General features: G+C 40.4%; 1 protein-coding gene across 2 annotated transcripts in view; it reads left to right on the top strand.

Moving 5' to 3' along the window:
* The window catches only part of LOC137969958 (inactive rhomboid protein 1-like), a 33,039-nt gene extending 8,304 nt beyond the window's left edge, over positions 1-24,735 (top strand). For both annotated transcript variants that reach the window (XM_068816379.1, XM_068816380.1), the window contains 11 exons: positions 2,569-2,729; positions 4,305-4,484; positions 4,611-4,722; positions 6,610-6,693; positions 9,846-10,007; positions 14,191-14,261; positions 18,420-18,486; positions 19,897-20,070; positions 20,841-20,941; positions 21,496-21,649; positions 23,233-24,735. In XM_068816379.1, coding sequence (XP_068672480.1) covers positions 2,569-2,729; positions 4,305-4,484; positions 4,611-4,722; positions 6,610-6,693; positions 9,846-10,007; positions 14,191-14,261; positions 18,420-18,486; positions 19,897-20,070; positions 20,841-20,941; positions 21,496-21,649; positions 23,233-23,670 — 1,704 coding nt within the window. In that variant the 3' untranslated portion in view covers positions 23,671-24,735. The remainder of the gene's footprint in view (positions 1-2,568; positions 2,730-4,304; positions 4,485-4,610; positions 4,723-6,609; positions 6,694-9,845; positions 10,008-14,190; positions 14,262-18,419; positions 18,487-19,896; positions 20,071-20,840; positions 20,942-21,495; positions 21,650-23,232) is intronic.
* Positions 24,736-25,840: the final 1,105 nt, after the last annotated feature.

The following is a 25,840-nucleotide window of genomic DNA, read 5'->3' as shown; positions in this document are numbered from 1 at the left end:
CGAAAAACTTAGAACTTCGCTTATTTCTCTAAGAGAAGGCAACGATGTCATTTCAGTGGTGTGTATATAAGGGAGTATTTGTGTTGCACCAATAGAAGGAGACTCGTACCAGGTCCCCGACATGAAAAATAAAGCCTTGAACTTCGAATGTTTACGAAATCGAAGGTGACAAAGGTCTTTTAGCCTTTTTCCTAGATAAAGCATCTTAAAAATGGCGTATTTATGCAGGAATTGCTAAGAAACGTGTTGATTTATGTTTCATTTTATGAATTTTGTGCGTCCTTTTGTGAATTATGCGATTTTTCGTGAATTGTGCGATCGGATGCGATTTGAGGTCGATTGTGCGAAATCGCACCATCGCGTAATATCAGAAGGCCTGTAAAACTAAAGTTCAGTTTTGTGAATTTATATCTGTTGTCCATGACAAGTTAACATTAGAAAAATATAGTGCAACCAAATTAGGTGAACGAAATAATTTTTTTGGAAAAACGGGCCTTCTTGCAAGGTAACTAGTAGATTATTATTATTACTATTAGTATTATTTGTATATCTTACACTATTAAGACAATACAAATGACATAACTACCGTATTTACCCGTGTATAAGTCGATCCCATGTATAAGTCGACCCCCAATTTTTGATGACAGAAAAAGCAATTTCTTAATTTCTTTGCTAAATGTTCATGGGATTACTAATCTTGCATTCTTCGATTTCTGGAACTGTGGATTCACAAAAAATTAAGGGCCTCAAGCGGTTAATAGTTTTGTGCTTCAGCGGTTGTTGTATGTGCCGGCATTTTGTCCTTGAATTTCGAAGAAGTTCTCAGAAAATCGAACATGTAAACCTCAAACTAACCTGTTCCGTTGTTCAAGGATAAAGGGCTTTAGAGGATAAGCACAACATCACAGAAGCAGGAGTCAATCTTTGAAAATAACTTCAGAAACGATGCGAAACGTGCAAGGTTTAATTGGTGCTTGACTTATAATTTCTCACATGGCAAACGAAACAAAACTCATAAACCACACAATACAAAGTTTGCAAAAGCATTTAAATCCTCCACGTTTGTATAAAGAATAAAAAACAATCATTACCAACCAGCCTTTTCAGGCAACACGAGTGACGATCATGCTTGCACGCGAACACGAGGTATTGCGCCAGGTTACTAAGCCATTGAAGGATCGCATTTTATTTGAAGAAACGAGAATGTTTTTTAGAGCTTTCCGCCTTTGGAAAACAAAAATTTCTAGTGTCTATCTCATATTTGTGCTTGTGAGTATCTTCAACATTTAAAGTAAAACAAATCCTTTTTCATTTCAACTGGAATTGCTTAAGTACATTCATTTTGAAGTCTTTCGTCCACTGCGTTCGTTATGCCCAAAGACCACATTATGATGTTAATTTTGAATAAATTACTTAGCTGAAACTTGGCTCGAAATCTTTGACCCATGTATAAGTCGACGGCGATTTTTGGAGCTTCTTTTGAGGCCATAAAAGGTCGACTTATACACGGGTAAATACGGTATGTACCTTGTGTAAATATCGAAAACTCCCAATCAGTGTTTTATTACAGCAACGTGTTTGTAAACTTAAGGAGGCTCGAAAGGGTTTCAACTCTTAGAAGACTCTCTGTTTAGATCAAATGACGCATCAAAACTGTATCACGTAACAGCGATGTTATGGTACCATGTGAAACACTGATCATTTCCAAACAAGATCATTATTGTGATGTAATAAATAACCTTGGCAATGGTAAAGCCCCACAAAAACACCCTATATTTTGGATTTAGTTGCTCATATTATTTCAAAAGCGAACTCTGACCCTCTTTTTTATTGCTGAAAAGTGATTAGAAGGCCATGATAAAACTTTTGGCGAAGTTTAAAAAAATTCTGTGTAGAGGATTCAGAGCTACCTTAAAGAAATCACAAAATTGAGGTGGCTCTGAATGCTCTTTGCAGAAAGTTTAATCTTGCCATTCTGATTACTTTTCGGAATAAAAAAAGGCGGTCACCGAGTTTGTTTTTGAGATATAAGCAACTAAAGACAAAATAAAGGATGTTTTTACAGGGCTTTCCCGTTGCCATGGTGACATATTACGTCAAAATGACTGTATCTTGTTCAGCAATAATTATTCCTGTTTCATTTGGTACCACAACATTGCCATGATATGTTGTGGTGTCGTTCATTCTAATAAGAGCATCACTTGGAAGCGTTGAAACTGGTTTGAGCCTCCTTAATTAAACTACTCTTTGTAACCTTATATAATCAGTGTGTAAGTAGATGTATAGGTGTATGTAACTGTGTAGTTTAGTGTGAATTAATAGTATAGTATAGTTGTTAATAATTGTAATTATTATAGTACAGTTGCAAATTTGAAAAAAAAAAAGCATGGTTCGAAAAAGTCAGAGACAGGAGATTTAGAGACAGGAACTTGAAGTGAATTTTCCAAGGGGTAAAACTAAAAATTGGTGAGATAAGGTTAAAAGTTGGAGGAGCTGTTTTATTTAATAATGAAATGAAACCTGTATCCAATGATTTGTGACATATTTTGGACCCTTAAATAATTTCAGGGAGATGATATTATCAATGATGAAGTGTTCTTTAGCTTTGAACCGGATAAACCCCGAAGAAGAAAAGAAAAATCAGGATTTTTACCAGGAATTGAAGAAGAAAAAGCTGCTGCTATTCCCCAAGAAGGCAAAGATGAGATTGAAGGACCTCCTGCCCCAGAGTAAGTGTGAATTCTTGGGATGAAAAGTAAATTTAAGAGTTATTAGGTTGATCTTGGGGTAAAAGGCTGTACATTGTAAATAGCATTATGTGGTTGAATGTGCAGGATTTGTGTTTGCCATTAAAGTATTTGGAACAGATCCATAATGTAGTGTTCATTTTTGTATGTGGTCGTACATCTTTATCCTTACTAGGCATTCTCATTGCAAATACATTTGGCAAGGATCAATCCTGGGGCCCCGGGTGATCAATATAAATTTTCCTATGTTTCACTTTCTAAAGTACATGTAATGCTGCAATGTAATACGTTGAAATATTCTTCGACTTTTCTTCCTTCCGACGGGATTGTTACTTGTTGCACTCAGCACAAGGTACCGAGCCATTGCTCACTGGAAGACTAAAGATGTCACTATGCAGTGTGTTAAATGAATACAAAGAGAATTTCCTTGTCGATCGGCCAAGTTCACAGGTCCACTCGTATTAAAAAAGGAGCATGCCGTGATGTTGCCATGGACAGTGACAACAGTGTTCTTCTAAAGCAAACTACTGCTCTGTTAGTTTGTTATTATTGTATCATCATTCTGTTGGTTATATTCAATTATACCTATAGTGTATACTTGTAACACATTTAAAAGCTAAAGGTGCTTTAATGTAAAAGATGGGGTTAAAACCTCTCAATAGCTGTGTTTACATAGTTGAGAAATATCCAGATGTTTTTGGTATCACCTTGTTGTACTTAAACATTGAAGCGTTCCTTTACGATAAGAATCAAACATAAATTGACCTCTTTAGCTTGCACATTTTCCTATTGCGACCATGTGGCATTCTTGAGGTAATTATCCTTTTGTCTTTTCATAAGTACTTAAATAAGTACATAAATAAGCACATGCATAAGACAACATTTGAAAGAAGAGTAACATCACATGGTGTGAAATGGGAAAACAAAACGTACAAGCCAAAGAGGTCAATTCACTCATTCCTAGCTAAATGGTTATCCTCTGTTACTTCATAGGCTTTTAACAACCCCGCAAAAGGTTTAAAGTAGTCGAAAACACCACTTATGTTCACCTAGCTCTTTTCCATCTATCAGATGCAACTAAATATGTTTTGCGATCCGTTCCAGTTTTCGTGAAAGGTTGGAATTAAAAGTTTTGGAAACAATCCTTGTTTTTACTTATCGCAAACTGAGGCATTTGTAGCTGTTTACGTAGTTGAGGATCCTTCAGAAATTTGAAAATTACCTGGCCTGCCAATGATAACGCATTCTTTTTACATAAAAATCAAACAGAAATTCAGTCAATGTTTCCTAACAAGATCAGAAAGCATCTGACCCCAACAGAACTCCCATTTTGTAAGCATTGTATCCACAACTTCTTCACAGTTCTCCTTTGATTAGCGTTTATTGCAGGAAGGGAACTGTCACCCAAGTAGACTTAACGGTATCCTTGAAAATCTAATATCGGTGTTGTTTCAAACTCCAAGGACATCATTCTTCTTAGCAATATATTTTCTTGCACTTTTGAGGCCTTGAAAGAAACTTCACAAATAACAAAATATTTACCTTATTTTTCTGAAGACCAAGGCCACCCATTCGCAGCACCCGAGGACAAAGGATTAGAGACAGACCAAATGTAACAAATGCTGACCGCAGAGAGTATGGCAAGGGGATGGTTGGTAGATTGTTGAATAGAACTATCAAACGAAAACGTTTAACAAGCAGTGTTAAGAAACAGATGGCGCTTCTCACTGATCACAGGTACTGTACAATTTTGTTTGAAACCAGTTAGGTCATTTTTGAAAAATCTTTGCTAGTTGGCAGGATTCTTGTCAAGGGTGAAAATTGTATTTAGTGTCTCTAGTGTGTTCCATCTTCCTCTCACAGGCCTTTCTTTACATACTGGATTTCCTTTGTACAAACAGTTGTACTAATTGTTGGCTTGGCGGTTTACAACTTTGCACCAATTGGATTCACTGAGACCATGAAAGAAGCTGTGGTAAGGAAGCTCAAGTTAATGAGTGAAGAATTGTGTAGAACCATGGTTTAATTAAAGCAGAGGTATTCCAATGGTATTTGAGTGTTACCGGTATTCAATGAAGCAAATATGGTTCTGTAGGGAAAACTGTCTATTGATTTTCAGTGAACCAACATGATGCTAAAAATGCAAAAAATGAATTCAGACCTCTATGTGTTTATTACCTTTGTAATGGGGATAGCAGCACATACAAATGTAGGCTTATGGTTCCCATAGGAACCTGGTTTACAGCATTTTAAACATAGTATCCTGTCAATAGACCTTATCGGCTAATTCAGTGTTGTACAGCTGTACTCAATTCAAACCCTTTGGGAATAAAATGTTTTGTTCTGGACAGCTTTGTTCTGTTGTAAGGCACTCAGGAAGCGGCTAGAGCACGAAAGAAGTGTAGGTTAACCCTACTTCTTCTTTAAACAAACTTCTGAAAACACAAGCTACTGAGATTTCCCCCTAATTTTACGAGAACTCATTGCGAATACGTATTTATAACAAAAGGGCAAAATTTTTTTGTCACTGTCGAGGCACAAGGAAAAGTACAGATAATTGTTTTTTAATTCCAGTTGACAATAAAAATTCGATTTTCATTCCTGAAAAAAGGATCCGTAAAATTGACAAACGGTTTAGTGCCCAAGGAAAGAATTTGTGTGCTAAGTATGAGCTATTTCTGGTATTCTGCTTTGTCGTTGTCGTTCTCTTTCGTTCAGTCCTTTCGTTTCTGTTGTAGACATAGACCGCTTGCATAAATGGCGGCCAAAAACGTATTCTTTTGTTTATGTGCTAATTAGACTCACTAGCCTCGCTCTCGAACGACATTTCTATTGTATTTTTTCCATGCAAACGAGGCTAGTGAGTCTAATTAGCACATAAACAAAAGAATACGTTTTTGGCTGCCATTTATGCAATCGGTCTATAGGTCCTCCAGGCATCCTGTAACCTTATCAGAGCTTCTAAAGATATGCCAAAAATTGCAATACAGAGAAAAAAGCAGCTCTAAGCAAATTAAAAATAAACACTCAGCTTTAAGTTTACATCCTGCTGATGCTTGACTTGAATAACTGTGTAGCCACTAATGTGGACCAGAGATATCCTGATATGTCAAACTGGATTGAAACCAGCGAAAAATGCAGAAAGAAAGCATCTTCCAAACCGTTTTCCACCTGAACACAAAAAGCGTTTGACTGTGTAAGAAGTTTCGTTGATATATAGTATGGCCGTGTAGCCGCGTCGAGCCACAGAAAGATGAAGCCTCGCTTGTGTTCAGGTGAGTTCACCTAGGTTGAGTCTGCAATCCCGTCGAAAACCAGTACCTGGTCAGCAGTCAACTTCAAAAAAACAGTTGACCTCGGTGAGCTTAAGCTTGAGCCCGTGATATGGTCATGTGATACTAGTCAGCGGAAACCTTGTTCTGACAGGTGTCGATTAATCAAAAGATAGATGTCCAATATCAAAGATGTATGCTGTAAACTAGCATGATACTGGTCACATTGGCATGCATGGAGGGGTGGACTCATGGACGTATGTACAGATGTTCATGACATCATGGCTACGAAACCAAATTTTCTCGCATCGATGGGTTACCATATTTTCTTAACAATGGTGCTCAAAAGGCGCGCGCAGAGCTCCGCTAATATACAAAGCATTTTAATCCCAAGAAATTCGAATTGGGTACAACATTGAGTGGTCTATTGTATTCAGTCAAGTAACAAGTTTCCGGAGGTGCAAACATTATGTGCAGAATACTTCATTGGTGGGATGTTTAAATTTTGTTTCATTTTTTTTCTTTTCCAAACTTCATTTGCAGCAGTTTTATTGGTGGGATGTTTGAAATATGTTCATTTTTCACTACAGATAGACAAAAGTCAAGCTGGGACACTGGTACCAAGTAAAGTGTCACGGACATTTGCAGAAAATTTCTGGATTGGTCCAAATCAGGTGAGGGGGTGGGGTGGGGTTGGGTGACCCAGGGGGGGAGGGGAACTGACAAAATTCAAATTTTATTTTTTGTTTCTGTCCTTTTTTTCATTTATGGTACATCCAGAAATGCAAGTGTAATTAGATGCACACACAATTTTGACATCCAACATGAAGTGTCCCTTTGAGTCTAAGCCTTTGTTACTCTATTTAGTTTTCCAACACAAAGGTTATGGTAAATGTTAGCATTACATGTACGTTTAGCTCAGGGTAAATTCAGCTGTTTGTCCATGCTTGGAGAGCAGCATTTGGGGACGCTTTGTGGTGTTAATTGTCTGTATTTCAAGACACAAGTGATGATGAAATTGGTGACTCCTATTGAAATCCGCATGCATCTAATTAGGGGCACATATTGACATGTTTTTCGCACATCTTCATTTACACCGGCAGTGCACATACACAGTTTTCCCCATTTTTTTTGGGTGGTGGGAAGGGGGATGTTTGTCTTGTTAATACTAATTTTTCTTAATTTTCCCTTATATTTGTCATGTTTTCATCAGGGCTGGCACAGTGGTGAGAGCACTTGCCTCTCACCAGTGTGGCCCAGGATCGATTCCCGGATTCTACACCATATGTGGGTTGAGTTTGTTGGTTCTCTACTCTTCTCCGAGAGGTTTTTTCCCTGGTGCTGTGGTTTTCCCCTCTCCTCAAAAATCAACATTTGATTTGATTTGTTCTGATTTCAGTTGATTTGTAGTCTCCCCAATTAGTAGAGCTTGGCTAAATAAAGTGATTATTATTATTATTATTATTATTATTATTATTATTATTATTATTATTATTATTATTATTATTATTATTATGATGATGACAGCGAAAACGTATGGATGCCATATGGATCCCTATCCAGCCAACCTGGGGCATCAAACCTAACCCAGGAGGCCCTCAGGCTAACAACTCTGTAACTTGTATAATATATACATGTAATATATAATATATAATAAATAAACTAAAATTGCTAAAAATGTCTCTGTTCACTTTTCTGCTATCCTCAAGACATCATACGGGTAATGTTCAGGGTGTGCGAGATGATGGCTCTCTGCATCCGGAGTAGAATCTCTCCTCCTCGAGCCCCGGACAGTTCCCTCATAGCCTCGTCTACCTCATTGGACCACCCTCCTAGGACGTCTATGGTGATGTTATACTGCCGAATGTCATATCCTGGGAACTGCTGCTTGAGTTCCCAGTGTAGGGGGCCATACTTGGTGATCTTCTCTTCTTGTTTCTTTCCTCTGTTCTCCGTCCACGGGCAGCTCATTTCTACCACCAGAACTCTCTTCTTGTCATGATCTATAAATCTCGCATCCACTCTGGTCTGCCTCACTTTCTCACTTACTGCAAAGAATGCGATGTCCCAAAATGCTTGGGCCTCGGGTGACTCATAGATGGGTTTGGGAACGACCGAAGAATACCACAGTGGCACTGTATCAGAAAGCCGAAGCTCTCTAAGCATTTCCCAGAACAGTACTTTGAGGGCCGCATTATGACACGCGAGGTACTTATTCTGCACCAGCGCAGAACAACTCGCCACCACGTGAGGGATACTTTCAGCAGTTTTGCCACAGAGTCTACATAGGGTGTCATTAGGTTGGTTGGTATGGGTCTTGCGTGCGTGATAGACCTTTGCCGGTGTTAGCTGTCCATAAATTCAAATTCCTCTGCAAACGTCCTAGTTTCTTTGACGAGCGACTGATGGCCTTGATGTGCCGCATTCTCTTTAAACGCCCGCACCAGGCTGAAGGTGGAGTCCTCGTGTTAATGGCTGACTTGATCTTAGTTATTTTGTACTCTCCCTCTACTGATCTCATTCCACGTCCTCCCAGAGCCTTTGGCAGATAGACAGTCGCTTAATCAGCCCTAGTGTTTGCTTGCCACCACTCTCACACACGATCTTTCGTGCCTGCCTATCGATATCGCGCAATTCTGTCAGACACCAGTGTTGGGACCACATAAGGTACGGCAGCACTGGCATGGCAAGCTGATTGGACGCTTGAACTCTGTTGGTGTCTGACAGTGGGCTCGACCAGAACACTGAGAGTCTCTACAGGTAGGTCTTAGTAGCACGCTGCAGAACCAGCTTCTCTTCTTGAAGTAGCCGTTCCGGTGCTCCAAGGAACCGGTAGGTTGTGTCTTTCTTCAGGCTATCGATGACCGTCTCCCCTGACTTGAACCCTTCAGGTACATCAACTGGAACACCCCTTCTCGCGTTGAGGACATTGCACTTCTTTGGATTCCATTGCAAAGCAATGTCCTCCATCGCTTCCTTTGTCATCTTGAGTACTCTGTCAAGCTTTGCTTGAGATGCCGCGAAGACCTTCAAGTCGTCAATGTACAGTAGATTTGTGACTTTGGGCCCAACCGGTCTTGAGAGCCTATAGCCCTCGGTGGAGTGCAGCTTCCATGCTACTGGGTTTAAGCACAACGTAAACAAGCGTGGGCATAGCACATCTCCCTGGGGTTGACCTTTGTTAAAACTGATCACAGGGGAAGTCTCATTGCCAACATTGGTGTTAGCAACTATCCTGGTGTTCCACGCCGCGCATAACGTTCTCACGACTTCGCAGATCCAGACTGGGAACCTGTGGACTAGCATGATCTTATTGAGCCACCTATGATCGACAGAGTCATAGGCCTTGCGCACATCTACCCACGCTACGCTGAGATTGCGCTTGTGCCTATGACAGTCCAAAGTTACTGTCCTGTCAATCAGTAGGTTGTCGGTCGTTCCACTGCATCCTGCCTTTTCTCCCCTTTGCTGTTCCTCCATTAGATCGTACATCTTCAGATGTTGATCCATGGGCCCCAGGACGCACAAGGTGAACCATTTGTATGACGTATTTAAACACGGTTCTCACTGGTGAAATCACCCTGCTTGCGTATCACCCTCGTCTTGCCCTCTGTGAACCACTTTATTATTATTATTATTATTATTATTATTATTATTATTATTGTTGTTGTTGTTGTGCATGTATGTTAATGTAAATAAAGCTTGTTGTCTCAATTTGTTGTCGCATTTCTTGGGCCCCCTCGCAGCACTTCATTTGCAACTAGTAACTCGTAGTTTAGGAAGTGTTTACATTTTTGTACATCTACTTTTTGTCTTTTTCTTGCAGGCAGGCTTGATCAAAATGGGAGCCAAGTTTGCGCCATGTATGCGTGTTGATAACAATCTAAAAGCAGTGCTGGAGGAGGAGAGGAGAAATGAGAGTAAAACAGGATGCTGTGTTAAATCCGATGGCTCAGGCTGTATTCAGACATCACAGCAGGAGTGCTCAGTGAGTCTTGAAATGTCAGCTGTCAATAAAATATTTCAGAGAATTCAAAACAAATGTATGTACAAAGCGCGGGTTATGGACGTAAGAGAGAAGTGATCCTCGCAGTTAGTTGGACAAATTTAAGCAATTGTCTCTAATTATATACATATATTTCAATCATCGAGTCCTTTCACGGGAACACATGCGCCCAACAAATTAAAACCTGCTCACAACTGAGTGGCTTCACTGAAAAGCTTGCTTCAACGAATGTCAAGTGGTTGTTTAGACCACTGCGTTTCTCCGGCACTACCTTTTAGTTCCCGCAGCGAGTGAGCCTGAAGCGAACGAACGAGGCAGCTCTCTAATCGGTTGAAGAACACCTTTTTCTTCGAAACGCAAGGGATTGTGGTTATGCATGGATGGAGGAATAGGCCATTTCCGAGTTCATGTCTGCCTCCTCTTCAAAGCGAGTCTAAGTGCGAAGTTTTTCTTATGAAAATTAGTTTTCATTCATATGTAAAGTAGAATAATTACCATCACAAAAACTTTGCACTTAGACTCGCTTTGAAGAGGAGGCAGACATGAACTCGGACATGGCCTATTAAGATGCGCGGTATTATTTATTATTTTATTTTGCTTCTCGTATCCTCAGATTTCACTGTCACGCAACAAAAAAATAAATTCGAAATCCTTCAAATGAAAAAGGCCAAGAGATAAATACTTGTGTATGAACACATCTCCTAATCTGGTAAAAGAGGAATTAAAAAGTTAACACTGGCTAAAAATTCTTATCCCTCTCGGACGTTTCGACTACAACTGTTGCCTTCGTCAGCAAAGGATAAAAAATGCAAATGTTTAACGGCGTCCTGTAAAGTACAAGCAACTCTCTCTTAACGGACACCTCTGAAAGACGGACACTTGGTGGTGGTCCCGGCCGTTTCTGAGTCATTTTACTATAACCAAACTCTCTATGAGACGGACACCTCCTTAAGACGGACAACGGACACTTGTGAGTTGCTGAATGTGACCGCAAATTACGATTTAGGGAAGAAAAATTCTTGTACGTGACTCTTTTTAACACCAGACGTTTAATTGACAGCTCTTATCTTGTCGCCGGAATACATACAGTACAAGTTAAAATTAAATCAGTCATTGTCCCATTCAAAAAATAACTTGAAGGTGACAACCGAATTGTATTGTAATCTAAAACAAGTAGGTTTCGTTCAAGTAAATTACTTAAAACAAACTTTAAACAGACGCGTATTCACTGTGCACAGGTTCAGCATTATTATCTCAAAATTCCTGGGGTCATGTTACGTCGACTCTCTATAAGCCGGACACCTCTCTAAGACGGACAGCTGAGGCCGGTCCCGATGGTGTCCGTCTTAGAGAGAGTTGACTGTACTATTAAATATCTCGAAAGAATTCCTTAAGGTAACAAGTCGCTAATCCCAAGAGTATTATTGACGCTAGAAGTTGTTAATGTTTTTGTATACGCTAGGCAGCGCTATGTGTTCGTTTATAGAGTTCACATCTCGCACGGAGATGAGTGCTGGAGCCTCACTCAAGGAGTGCCACGCTTCAAGAGTTAGTCTTTGTCGCCACGTCGGTGACCTGTCAACAATTTCCACATTCTCCAAATCTATTTCATGACTGTGGAGCATATGGTGTTTCCACCAAGGAGGAAGCATCTAGGGAAACTAAGCGAGTAGCGAAAGTCCTTGCCGCGAATAACTACCCCGCTAATTTCATTCACAGTGACCGCCAACTGAATAGACGACAAGAATTGAATAATACCGACCAGCGTGGTTTAGTTATCCTGCCCTATGCCAAGGGTTTTTCAGAGAAAGTCGCAAAAGTTCTTCGAAGTTTTAGCATCAAGGTCGCCCACAAGCCTATTCGTACCATCTCCAACGTAGTAAAAAAAACCAAACGACAAAATCGGGAAAGAGGCTTCCAGAGGAATCGTGTACAAGATCAAATGTAAAGACTGTGATAGTGTTTACGTTGGCCAGACATCACGCGCGCTAAAAACACGCGTGAAAGAACACGCAAAGGCCATAGCAACAAACTCTAAGCTGGCTAAAACACGTGTATAGCAGTTGTGTAGGCCTGTCACCCCCATTGTTATCACTGTCAATGACGTCAATTTTTGACATCCCATAATTATTGGCGGATTTGGGCTCGCGGTAAGAATTGCTTTGGGACGTAACGACGAACATGGAGCTACAATGTTGAACTTGATCTGACGAAGTCCAACTTTCCGTTACAGATTATCGTAGTCTATGTTAAAGTCCCTATGTCTAAACTTACGAACTTGGTATTGACGACATGAAATGTAAAGTTGACCTAAAAACTTGGTATTAGCGACGTAAAATGAAAAGTTGATCGTTTAAGTTGGAAGTTGATTTGTATTTACCGACATTGTGTTGGTAAGTTCGAAGTTTGTTTTCGTGAATATTAATGTTGACATGACACAATCCGATGTCGATGTGCAAAGTTGGATGTTGTGTTACAACTTCGATTTTTGGCGGAGATGGAACGCCCAATGGTACTCCGTGCGAGATGAGAACTCTATAAACGAACACATAGAGCTGCCTAGCGTATACAAAAACATTAACAACTTCTAGCGTCATTAATAACACTCTTGGGACTAGCGACGTGTTACCTTAAGGAATTCTTTCGAGATATTTAATATTACTATACAGGACGCCGTTAAACACTTGCATTTTTTATCGTTTGCTTAAGAAGGCAACAGTTGTAGCCGAAACGTCCGAGACGATAAGAATTTTTAGCCAGTGTAAACTTTTGAATTCCTCTTTTACCAAATTTTTGATGTCTGGCTACACACCGAGTATTTTTAACATCTCCTAATGTATTTGAAAGGCTCAAACTGCTGAGATTCATAAGAGATAGACATTTATAGCTTTGTATCTTGGTGTCACGCAAGGTGACAATTCGGAAATTCAAAATGCTGTATTTTCGAAACGAAAGACGTTTCAGAACTGGAAACTTGAGAACGATTTATTTCTAGGTCATCTTCAACTTCCTTTCGATAAAAATGCATGAAGACCTTGCGATTTTGATTTTAGAATGCGATTACATCACTGTGAAAGCCATCTATTGTTTTCTTTCTTCTCTCGAGTGGGGTCCAGTTTAGGGGTCCACGTTTTGTACCGTCCCTGCTCAAGACCTATTCAAATCTCCCTTCCATTTCACTCGCGAACGTTAAATTACCGCAAGTACCAGTCAAACGTAAAATGTTTGGTGACCAAATATTTTGTCCTTTGGCTACCTTGTTTGGTGCTGTTTAATAGTGTTTGGTAAAATTTGAAATCCATCAAACATCTGATCAAACATCGCTATTGTTATCATGTTTGATGTACAGTGTTTACCATTCTCGTCACCAGAGCCTCGGATCTTATGTCTGCGCATGACCCGAGGCTCTGGGAAACTCTGTCTAGAAGAACATGCGCCGTAGGGTTCTCATAGCCAAAAATTGGTTATTTGAACCTTTTGGCGCTTGCTCACTCCTCGTGCTAACATGAGTGTACCAATCAGAAACGCTTTTCATCGGTCTTCAGGAAAGCTAATGAGAAGACCCTTTGTTTCAGGGTTCCCCAGAGCTCTCCTCTCCCTCAGTCATGCGTAATAGGGAAGAGCTGTGGGGTCGAGATTGGGTGTTTACCAAACATGTTTGGCGCGCGCATGCGTATTACGATACAGATTTTGGCCGCATTCTCCTTCCCAGAGCCCGGGATTCTTTCGTTCAGGACCAAGAATAACGACCTCTGGCTGGTTCCGAAATACGCGCAGTCCCTGTTGGGGTCTATTTTGGTAACCGTTGACAGCTACTAATTATATTTCAAATTCGGAACTGGTCGGAATTTGAAATAATTAGTAGCTGTCAACGGTTACCAAAATAGACCCCCACAGGGACTGCGCGTATTTCGGAACCAGCCAGAGGTCGTTATTCTTGGTGCTGACCGAAAGAATCGCGGCCTCTAGGACGAGAGTGAGTCATACGTATTCAAGATGCCCGAAATCCTTTTCGAACTCAGCTGTTGGGAGCGTGTTTGGTGGCTTGTTTGAAAGCGTTTGGCCACGTCATTAAACACGGGGAAAGTTTGGTCACGAAACATTTAAAGTTTGACCGGAGCCTAATGTCTTCAGTTAATCAGAGTTACCTTGTTTTTAATTATAGAAAGCATTTGCCTTTTTTTATAACGTCTCCACCAACGGCAAGACGAGAGTTGTCTGTGGACAAGATCCAGAGTAAGTGCTAAAACAAATTTTCCTAACGACAGATATTGTTAAATTTGAGGCAGTTACCGCTTCATACAAGGGAATGTTTGTTTACATTTGTTGCGTTATTAGCATAAGGCTAACCTTTTGTAATCAGTCATCCGAGAATAAAATACTGAATATTAAAAGTGCATTGCATAATAAGCCATCTCTGAAAATTTGACCGCGATATACCGTAAGCTGTGCTGTGTAAGCTGTGCCGTGCAACGATGCTTTGAAATTTTACAAAAAATGTATGGGATCATTAGCGCTTTTGCCATTTAAGAATTTATCAGTTTTTGATGGCTAATAACTGGCTCGTTATCTAATCTAAAAATCTTAACAGACTTAACTGATAACAGTGTAATGAGAAGTGCTAGTTTTGTACCCCATAAGAACCATGTGAACGTAGTCCTACTAATGGAAATGGGCCCACATAAGGACAGAGAAAAACTCTGACCAGTGTGGGAATTGAACCCACGACTTTCGGGTTAGATCAGCGCTGCTCTACTGACTGAGCTACAAGGTCAGACGGGTGCAGACCGTGGGAACTGAAGATTTTAAAGTCACGGCAATGAACATGTACAAGTACAAGGAAGGGTTACGTTACTACAAACGTTGGCCGTGTAGCATTTTATATTTCAACAGACTTAACTGATTAGAGTGTAATGAGAAGTGCGAGTTTTGTACTCCATATGAACCATGTCTGTTGAAATATAAAGTGCTACACGGCCAACGTTTGTAAAAACGTAACCCTTCCTAAAAATCTTAAAATTGGAGACTTAACCAAGTTTAACACGAGAGTGGCAATCGTAAATTTCATTCTACAGAAACTGCTCTTTTACATGTAACAGATGATTTTCTTATGTCTATCGATAAGAGTGAAGTCTCTGCTGTTGTTCTGTTAGATATGTCTAAGGCATTTGACAGTGTCCGACACGATATTCTCCTTCAGAAACTACAACAAATAGGTATTACGTCATCTAGCCTGGAGTGGTTTCACAGTTACCTGTCTGGTCGTAGCCAAAGAGTACGGATTGTGGATGCTGTTTCAGCCTCTCTTCCCCTAAAATATGGAGATCCACAAGGTTCTATATTGGGACCTGTACTATTTACCATCTATGTAAACGATCTCCTGGCTGTTCCAGGCCATTGTAAGTCTGTGTGTTACGTTGATGACGGTAAACTTTACCTTTCTTTCCGCTCAACTGACATAAGCTATGCATTCCGCTGTTTGAATGAAGACCTAAGAGAAATTTGTAGATGGTGCTGCCAAAATTCCTTACTAATTAATCCGGAGAAAACCAAAGTCTTACTCGTGGGAGTGCCTCAATTACTGCGTAAATTGCCTCCAGTGTCGATCTCACTTTTAGGGAAGGAAATAACACCAGTTTCTGTGGCTAAGGACCTCGGTGTCCTCATCGACCAGTTCTTAACTTACAACGATCATGTTGCTAAAACTACCTCTAATTGTCTATTTAAATTAAAACAGATTAGTAGAATTAAACACCTTCTGGACAGAAAGTCTCTTTTATTAGTGATGAACGCTTTTGTTTTTAGTAAACTCTTTTATTGCTCAACTGTATGGGCTAACACATCTCAAAGTAATGTGAAGAAACTCCAATTAGTACAGAATTTTGCTGCGCGTATCGTGTTAGGTCTCAGGAAATATGACCACATCTCAGACGGCATAAGATCCCTCAACTGGCTCACTGTTAAGGACAGACTCCTTCTCAACGATGCTGTAATGGTATATAAATGTCCTAATAATTTAGTCCCGAAACATCTGGCTAATATATTTGTATCTCGCTCTCAAATTCATACTAGGGCTACGCGATCATGCAATCTTTTCCACATCCCTTTATGTCGTCTGTCATATGGACAACGTTCGTTTACATATCGTGGATGTAAACTTTGGAACAGTATTTGTAATGATTTGAAAGCTGCGGACAGTGTAAACTGCTTCAGGCGTCGTTTAGCGCAGAAGCTATTAAGTGGAGGACATTTGTGTTCAGTTAACTTGTAAATTATATTCAGAGGTCCTTTGTAATTGATTCTAGCTTTTAAATGTAACGTTTATTTATTATTCCTTTTTGTAACCGAAAAGCCCAAATTGGGGGTTACAATAAACGTATGTATGTATGTATGTATGTACCACTGCGCCATCCCAGCACTTACAGGTGCATGCATTTTGCCGTGTGCTTTGAAAATAATAGTTTTGAAAACGAAAGTTTTCCAGTCAACTCTAGTGCCACATTTAATCACGTAGACCAAAACACTGTTTTCGTGGTCCGTATTTAGTGTTTTGATACAGCCATTTTTATTGCGTGGTTCTTTGTGGCTAAGAAAGCTGTCCCGTCCTTAATCAATCTTCGAAGAGATGAAGAGGTTAGGTTTCTAAATGCAGGTGGTGCCTTGTCGAACTTGATTGATCGAATTAAATTTGACTTTTAGCTCGGCAGCAGTACGACGTTTGAAACCAAGTTGTGCTACTGTCAAGTAGCGCGGAAGAGGCTGCCGTGCTACACGGCAGTAGCACGACTTGGTTGCACTCACTGCCATGTCGAACTCAATTCATAAATAATTATAAATACATTTTAAAAGTTCGCCAAACCGGTTTTTTGTTAGTGCACTTTATAAGTGCACTACACACAATGTCATCGGGTTGTAAGAGTGAGCGAGTTAGTGTAAGAGTGCATATCACTAGTGACAAATAGGCCCGCAGCGCGTGCATATATCACGAAAATAAACGGGTCTGTTGGAAGCGTGCTTGAATTTGAACAAATGAGCCCCAAAATCTGCAAGAATTTGTGACATTGATGAATAATAACGTAGCCGCTATTTCCAAAACGATGGAATTACCTGGTGATAAACAATCTCGTCTAGGAGAGTGAATTTTTGACTTTGCAGAATGGTTAACCTCAAGAGTTAGACGAATGTGATCTTTGTGTTGAATTCGCACATTTCCTGTCGAACTTTATGACACTTGAACGAAAAAAAAAATAACGAAAACAAAAACCAGGTGCCTTGCTGTCATTTTGTCAGATATGTTTCCTTTGTGTCAGATATGTTTCCTTTGTTTCGTGAGTTGTTAGTAAAAAGCAAAGTAACTTGATCACAGACGGCCGCAGAAAACGGTGTCACTTTCGATTTTGCTATTTACTTGTGCAGCCAAAAGTACAATAGAAAAATCGAACGTAGCAAAAATGTTTTTTGCTGATGCAAACTTTTTAATATTTGCGGCACAAAATTTATGTTGTTTTTATGTCGCAAATTTTGTTGCTGATGGCATTTTTTTTTTACTCGATCGACACTTCCTAAAAAACTTCCTTTTGCTCTTCCTAAAAACTGTATATCAATTTTTATTTACTTTTGCATCAATGTATGTTTTGCATAAAGCGGCCTTTCAAAATTTGTACCTTTCTTAATTCGCATTTTTGAGCGTTAAAATATGTTTTTGGTCCTATGTTTCTAACAGCAAACCGTATATTTTGAGGTCTCCCATCCAGATACTAACCCCACCAGATAGAGAGTAACTTCAGTGAACTTTTGTCGTGGAAAGCTGTCAGACCCTCAGAGTACACTCTTAAACTTGCTGTGAAAAAGAAGTTGAAGTGAACTTCATGTCAGCCTCGAAGCCAATGTTTCTCGATTCCCTTTTATTTTCTTCAATCTTTGTGGGTTTAGTATTCTATTAGTAACTTCACATGTTCTCAGGGTGCTATTTACCTAAGGCATCTACCTTGGCACTATAGTGATTTACGATACCAAAACAATATCGTGCACTATTCTTAGAGCTACATATTACGTAAAGACAACTTGAATCTCCTGGAAAACAAAACGCAGCTCAGTTAACAGTTATGGAATAAAGCACTGTGAGACAACCTCTTTAAGGTGTACTTCATGCAAGTAACACCGATTTGAATTCTTTCACTAACTATCCTTGTAATTTCGAGGTTTGGAAATCGTGACCTGTGTTGCTTCCTCTTTAGTTTTCAAATGGCTAGTTTTTTTAGTTTGCTTCGGCCTGTCTATCAGGAAAAGGTTCAAACTTATCCCATTAGAATTTTTTTTATGGTGATCCTTTTATTTTGAATTTCTTGAAGTCAATGGAAAGTCAATTTTCTACGCGGACTTTTTGCTTTACAGGACATGTTTAGATCCACCTTCTGTAGCTCCAGATGAATGGGATCCAGATGACATTACCAAATGGCCAGTAAGTGACATCTCCAGTATCTACTCGACCTTGTGTGAAAGCAATTTTTGTTTGTGATCTGGGCGGCCCGTTTCTCGAAAGTCCCGAAACTTTACGGGCCATTTTCGGGTGTCACAATTCCCTTTGTATCTCAAGAACGCATAGGATTTAAGTCGTCAAACTTCACAGTGATTTTTCTTTTTTGTTACCTTGAAAACATTTTAAAAGACCGGCTTTCCAAAACAAGCGGATGGCAGTTTCACAAATGGCTTTTCGGGCCCGAAAAGTTATCGGAACGTTCGACAAACGGGCCCCAGGCCTCAGTTGTTCGAAGGGTGGATAGCGCTATCTATTGGATAACTCAATTGCTTTTGCTAGTGTTTATCCGCTGGATAGTGATTTATTCGGTGGATAGCGTTATCCACCTTTTGAACAACCGATTCCTGGGCACTTGACCGGACATATCAAACGCTTATCCTCTTGTGAATTCTGTGACTTTTGTGAACGCAAAATTGTCGTCGAGAGAAAGAAAATTGTCTCGGAGTTAAACTTTTGTTATTACCGGTGTAGCTGATTACAGACGTGCTCGTTTGATAAAACTCGTCAACCGTTGCCTCTGTTACGTTGGCTAATTGACATAATTTATTCGGATCAGTTCATAGCAAATTTTAGGAGGATTTTGTTCGGTCCTTTTGTCACGTAAAGTATTGTTTTATTTTGCCACTCTGTAGCCAAGTCGAGTCGATGTGCCACTTGATGAGTTGTAATCTTGGGAAAGATTTTACTGTGACAAAACATTAAAGCCTGGTTTTTGACAAGCGACGCAAGCAAAAGAGCGCTTATTTCACCATGACAACGGGGTTGACGCAAACATAAGCACAAACGCAATCGCAAGCACATTGATCAAAGTTTTCCTTCTCCTTAAGCTTGCGCTTATGCTTGTGTTCGCTTGCGTCGCGTGAAAACGAAACGCAGCATTTGCTACGTCTGGCCAATTAAAGCACTCGTTCCGGTTTCCCCACGTCTGAGCATTTGAACAAAATGGCGCATGCCGTAGTTGATTTTGACGCTTATGTCGAAGTTCGTTTTCACTAGCATAGGCTACTTATGCTTGTTCTTGCGTCGCTAGTGAAAACCAGGCTTAAACGTCTTCGTTGTAGAGAATAAACCATTTCAATTCATCAACACTTCGGTTTTATTAGCCTTTAGTTTCTTTGACGGGCGAAAAAATTATCGCCCCAATTTCTTCCCTTGCTTTTCTTGGTTTGATTGAATTTGAGTTTCTTACTAGCCATGCGAGTTTAAATTGTTTTGGTTCTGTGATAACCCTAAAAATAAAGCTTTCTTTTATGTTGTTCCATTTCAGTTTATTGGGGCATGCTACCCAATGAATACCTGAAAATATGCTTGATGTTTTTCCTTTGTCCGCAGGTTTGTGAGAAGTCGAAGGAGAATTTGTCGCCCTCCGAGTACCCACACATGACGTGTGAAATCACTGGCCGTCCATGTTGTATGGGTAATGAAGCTAAATGCCGGATTGTCAGCAAAGATGAGTGCGAGTTTTTCAATGGAACCTACCATAAAAATAAGACGCTTTGTTCACAGGTAAATATTTGTGATTTACTGCTGTGGATAGCTGGGTCAGAGAAAGGGGCCATGAAAGAAGCTGATTTCGATCTGACGGCCAAGTAGCTTCAAACATAATTGGGGTTGGGGGTAGGGGTGGGGGATGATTTTCTTTTGCGGTTATCCAGAAAAGGAATGAACGCAACATTTTGCTCGGACGAACGAAATGAGTGAAGAATCTTCCCGATTCCTCTTGCGCAACGAGAAATTTGTCCCGAGAGTAGACTGCCCGCCTCGCTGCGTTCAATCGAGGTACACGCATTAAACACAACATCAATCTTATTTCTTGTGGGAATTTCTAAGATGCTTCGTCGTGATTTGAGAAGCCCCGCTTATGCAATTCGACAGTAAGTGCCATGGCTGTAATCTTGAGGAAACTGATACCGAAAGCCACTGACTTTCAGAAAAATTCAAGAGATTTAACATCGCGTTACGTGAAGCGGCAAACTACAGGTTGGTGTTTGTAGGGCATGAAAATTCTCTTATCCTAACTTTCAGAAGTTACTTGGTATCTGTTGCTTATAAGCAAAGCTGAAATAAGCTTTAATCAAACAATTTTTCCAGTTTTGTCGAAACGCAAATCTCTCTCTTAATCTCTCTTCCGACTTCGTTTGAAGAAGTGTTATACAGCCCCTTTAAATTACTGTAATTCAACATTGATTTAAGCAAGAGTCTGGTCACCACGTGTAATAGTAATCCCCGACTAGGGCGATTACACCAGTGTTGTGTTCTGTCTTAACTTTTCGTAGGTAGATTGCCTCAGTGATACATGTGGAATGCTGGACTTCCATCGCAAAGATAAACCAGATCAAGCCTATCGTCTGTGGATGGCAATATTTGCGCATGCGGGGTAAATTGATGTTATGTTGTATTCCCTTAAAATTTAAAACGTCATGGACGTTTGCTCATATTTTCGACTTAATGTGCATAAATTTGTGAAAAGAATTGCTTGGTTTTTTTTGTTAAACTTAACTAAAGTTGTGTAATGCTGTGACTTGACATCTTCCGTGTATAACTCCTGGGGCCCGTTTCTTGAAGTCCGAAAACTTTTCGGGCCCGAAAAGCCATTTGTGAAACTGCCAACCGTTTGTTTTGGAAAGCCGATCTTTTCACATGTTTTCAAGGTAACAAAAAGCAAAATGACTGTGAAGTTTGACGACTTAACTCCTCTCCGTTCTTGAGATACGGAGGGAATTGTGACACCCGAAAATGGCCCGTAAAGTTTCGGGACTTTCGAGAAACGGGCCGCTCGCCCGGGTTGCTCGAATCATTGTTAGCACTAACAAGCATTACATACCATGGAAACCTATAGGTTCTGATACCTCTTAACCAAAAAATGAAAAATCCCGTTTAAGGGAATGACCTCTTACCTAGTACACGCTCTGACAGATGTTGTTGTTTTAGGATTATCCACTTGGCTTGTACCTTGATCTTCCACTTCACTATCATGCGTGACTTAGAAAAAATGGCCGGCTGGCTGCGCTTGTCAATTATTTATGTATTTAGTGGTATTGGTGGATATTTGTACAGTGCTATCCTTCTTCCTTATCAAGCTGAGGTAATTCCATGTTTTGTTTATTCGCGACACCTATTTGTTGTAAACATTTCCTTTCCGAATTTGTTAATCGAATTCCTGCTGGACCAATTCAGTAGTGTACATTGAATGCTCAAGGGCTATCTGAACGGTATAGCACACGTCGTGTTGAAGGAAGATAGCGAGAAATTCAGGGTTTTCGTTTCAGGCCAGACGTTTCGTTCGGTCGTTTCCCATTCCATGTCCGGTACTTTGATTCCAGTATTTGAGGGGTTGGTTTTATTTTCTATTATAATTATTTTTTACTTACTGTTTGAAGAGAATTTGATTGAACTCCAGCCTTACCTGAAGCTGATTCTTGGGTTCCAGAAACACTGGAAATATCGTTTCTGAGGGTGCGTCTCTTTCGGATCCTTGTATCCAAAAGCGGATTTTGCGTTTCTTTGCTAAAATCCGGAAATGGATTATTGATGCGAAGAATATACTCTCCGAGTGGTTTCATTGGACCAGATCTGAAAACAGATTTTTAGGACTCGTGATCCGTGCGTTTCTTTGGGAAACGGATCCAAAAAAAACTGCGTTTGGCCAGCGGTAGTCTTGTGAAAGTACACATTCTCTTTTTTCACATTCCCCATAATACACTTTATTTGCCCCCCAAAATTTACACAAACCATTGAATTCGAACACTCTTGGAAATATGCAATGTCCCAAGAGCATTTGAAAACAATGGTTTATGCAAAATTTGGGGGGCAAACAAAGAAGTGTATTATGGGGAATGTGAAAATAGAGAATTCCCGCCATTTGCGTGAATCATGGCGAGCAATCAAGATGAGATTTCAGTGCAACTTTTCCTCCAGTGTCCCCGAAATTGATAGAAAGTCGTTGTTTTTTCGCACAACTTCAATTTGATACAAATTACTTCAATCATAACTGGCTAAAAGTGGGTTGTCACGCCAGAAAACCCCGTTTTCGGATTCTTCGTGGAAACGAGGTATTCGTGTGATCTGAGATCATAAATCCAAATCTTGGATTCTCCCCAGACCCCCTATGTAGCTCGCGCCTTCTGCGTTCGCATGTCACGTCCGGTGCTTTCAGAAATATGTCCTCTACTTTACAAACTGTCGAAATCCCTGACTGTCATATGCTACTCTCTCAGAAATAACATTAAATTTAGGGCTCACTTGACTCATGGATGTCGACGAAGACATCTACAATTAAGGAACACAAAAAATAAAAGGTTCTTTATTCTTTCACCTTGTACAAAAGCGCGTTCTAGCTCATGATTTGGGGCCAAGTTGTATGAGGCAGGAGACAGGATACGGCAGCCTTTAACCGGGATAAGAACTATTTCAACAAGAACGAAACTTAACGAAGTGAAAGCACTTAATCTGCTTCGACACCCTCAGTTTTTTTAAATGTATCAGAACTTTAACGAGCACTTTGGTTAGTATGTGTCTGTCGAGTTGTAGCCACCTGATTGTGAGTTAGTATCGTTTTCCTTAGCGGTTGCTTCATCGTTAGTTTAGCTTCCTATGTTGTTAACGAAAGCCGTTTAATTAATTTACTTTTTGTTATGTTGTTCACACGTGTCGTTTCTCTTTGCACAGGTTGGACCATCCGGCTCCATCTTTGGCATAATCGCTTGCCTGTTTGTTGAGCTGTTTCAGAGCTGGCAGATGATTGCCCGTCCGCTTGTAGCTTTGATCAAGTTATGTGCAATAGTATTGGTTCTTTTGCTCATCGGTGTGCTTCCTTACGTCGATAACTTTGCACACATGATCGGTTTTGTGTTTGGTTTTTTACTTGCCTTCGTTTTCCTTCCCTATGTGTCGTTTGGAGAGTTTGACCGTCGAAGAAAGCAGACTCAAATTGTGGTGTGTTTGTTGTTAGTCATTGCACTGTTTGCGGTGGGATTTTTGGTTTTTTATAGTTATCAAGGCTCCACATGCGAAGGTTGCGAGTTCTTAAACTGCATTCCATTCACCGAGGACTTTTGCAAGCCCTACACTCGCGGACAATACCTTGAACCTAGGACGCGCCGTTAGTCGATCATCGTGTAAATATAGATTGAATGGAAATATTAAAGTGATTTTCTGTTGGACTTTGTTGAAGGGAAAGGAAAGCAGTATGTTCAGTGAGGAAAATTCTCCCCCATAAAAGTGAAAGCTTCGCGAATCAAAATTTTAGTGACGTTGTTATTTCTCTCGATATTTTGGACGAAGGAAGTGGGTTCTCTGACTTGACCAGCGGTTAGTTGCATAAGGATTTATTTGCTGAAGGCCGACATTCTTCTGTTTGATCGACGAACATTGCCGACATCTCGTCAGGATTATGCTTGAAATGTTGAAAATATCGACGTACTTCTAATTCTGTTGGAAGAACACCGTAGAGAAACTATTTTACCATCTATATAATTATGTGATGCTATGTCACTTTAGTTTTTATACACAAAGACTACAGTGATGCCTCGGGATTTTGCACTAGGCCTTCAGGTAAAATTCCTGCGAGGGCAATAAATCTCCGTTGGATCAAAAACCAAACATTTTCACGTATATGGTATTCGCATTGAGACGCAAGTCTACGATAGCGATTCTGGAAAGCAAGAAATGTCCTTAGTAAACTGCTTTGTCGAACTCCAGAAATTACCCAGAATTGGTGGTGTACCTTTGCCATTTTTTTTATTTTAGTGGGGTTTATAGGGAGTGTGGAACCAATCTTTAAAGACACATTGCAGTGGTGTCGCACAAATGGTGGTGGACGGTCAAAAGAAGCTAGTGAGATATTTGATGTTTTTCGTTGTTATTGTTGTTTATTGTTACACATCAAACTCTGAGGAATACACGAGAACAGCCAAAGCCGCAGGCTTAAATGGCACATGGTCAGAAAACATAATTTGAAAAATTTGCATGAATAGAAGAAGGCTTTAGCTAAAATACTTATATTTTACCTGTGATGAACAGCAAGTGCTAAGAGTCATCAAATGCAAAAAGGATGCCCTCAGGAGATGATAAGACTGGAATGGGCCATAACTAACCTCTTCTTGTCTCTATTGCTGAAGATACTTTGCTCGTTTTTCAAACAAAATTTGAAATAAAACACTATTTTGCAAAGTGAGGGTTACTTTGAATAGAAGTGACGCGCAAGAATCGGGGCGAGAGCCAAAGTACAGAAAAAAATCCAGTTCTTGTGGCTTGTTGCATAACGAGCCTTTTTTCGAGGTTGCCACGGTCAGGGAGAAACAACTTTCACGGGATTATCTAACATCTTGTCAAAGTCAATACTATGTACTTATTGACTGAGTGGGAGGGCCGGACGGGAAAATATTTGGCCCGAGGTCATGGCGTACGGACCGTGCGCCATGACCGAGGGCCAAATATTTTCCCGTCCGGCCCGACCTAACTCAGTCAATAAGCATTTTATCATATGACCACCGCGCTTTTCCTTTTTTTTTTCCGGGTAACAAAATTCGGAATGTTCACTTACGTCGCTCATTTTGACCGAAAAGTCGGGATTTATATAGCAATTGCAACAAAGTTGTTTTAGTTCGCATCTCGCGTGCGCTTTCATTGCAAAACTATTGAGAAAATCCCCGTATTAGGGCCGTACGCGATCCTAGTAGGGCCGGACGGCTTTTTCCGGCCCTGCTCGCGCCATCGCGTACGGCCCTCATACGGGGATTTTCTCAATAGTTTTGCAATGAAAGCGCGTGCGGGGCCTTACGGGTCATATGATAAATATGGGTTTTGACCAAGTGTGAGGTCAACATGGCTGGATATTGGCCAAGTTCTCTTTTTGCGTGTTTATGGTTGAGGTCCATAAACACGCAAAAAAGAACGAGGCCAAGAGAGTCTGCGTGGGGGGTTACCAGACCGTGTGCCGCAGATAGCCGCAGACAAATGTTTCCATCATCGGTCTGCGACGTGACGCAGACCTATCGGCGATCGTGTTGCAGACCTGATCATACGGAAACCAGGCTTAATGGCAGCCACTCACAAACTCTCATTCCCACGGTCCTCTCTCTTCCAAATAGTGACCACGTGACAAACACTTGGCTCTCGTATACAGATAAAGAAAGAAAGAACGCCGGTGCTGGCAAAGTGTGGGGATATCCCACACAAAAATACTCCTCAGGTTAAGCGGTAGTCAAGGTTTTTAAAAAGTACTTACGTGTACATAGAATCTGCATTTATAGGTGAGAAAATACTTTTTATTGTA

Source organism: Montipora foliosa, chromosome 9 (assembly GCF_036669935.1).
Source record: "Montipora foliosa isolate CH-2021 chromosome 9, ASM3666993v2, whole genome shotgun sequence".
NCBI classification, from domain to species: Eukaryota; Metazoa; Cnidaria; class Anthozoa; order Scleractinia; family Acroporidae; genus Montipora; species Montipora foliosa.
Note: the sequence above shows the minus strand (reverse complement) of the source record. Positions and strands in the feature narration are given on the sequence as shown.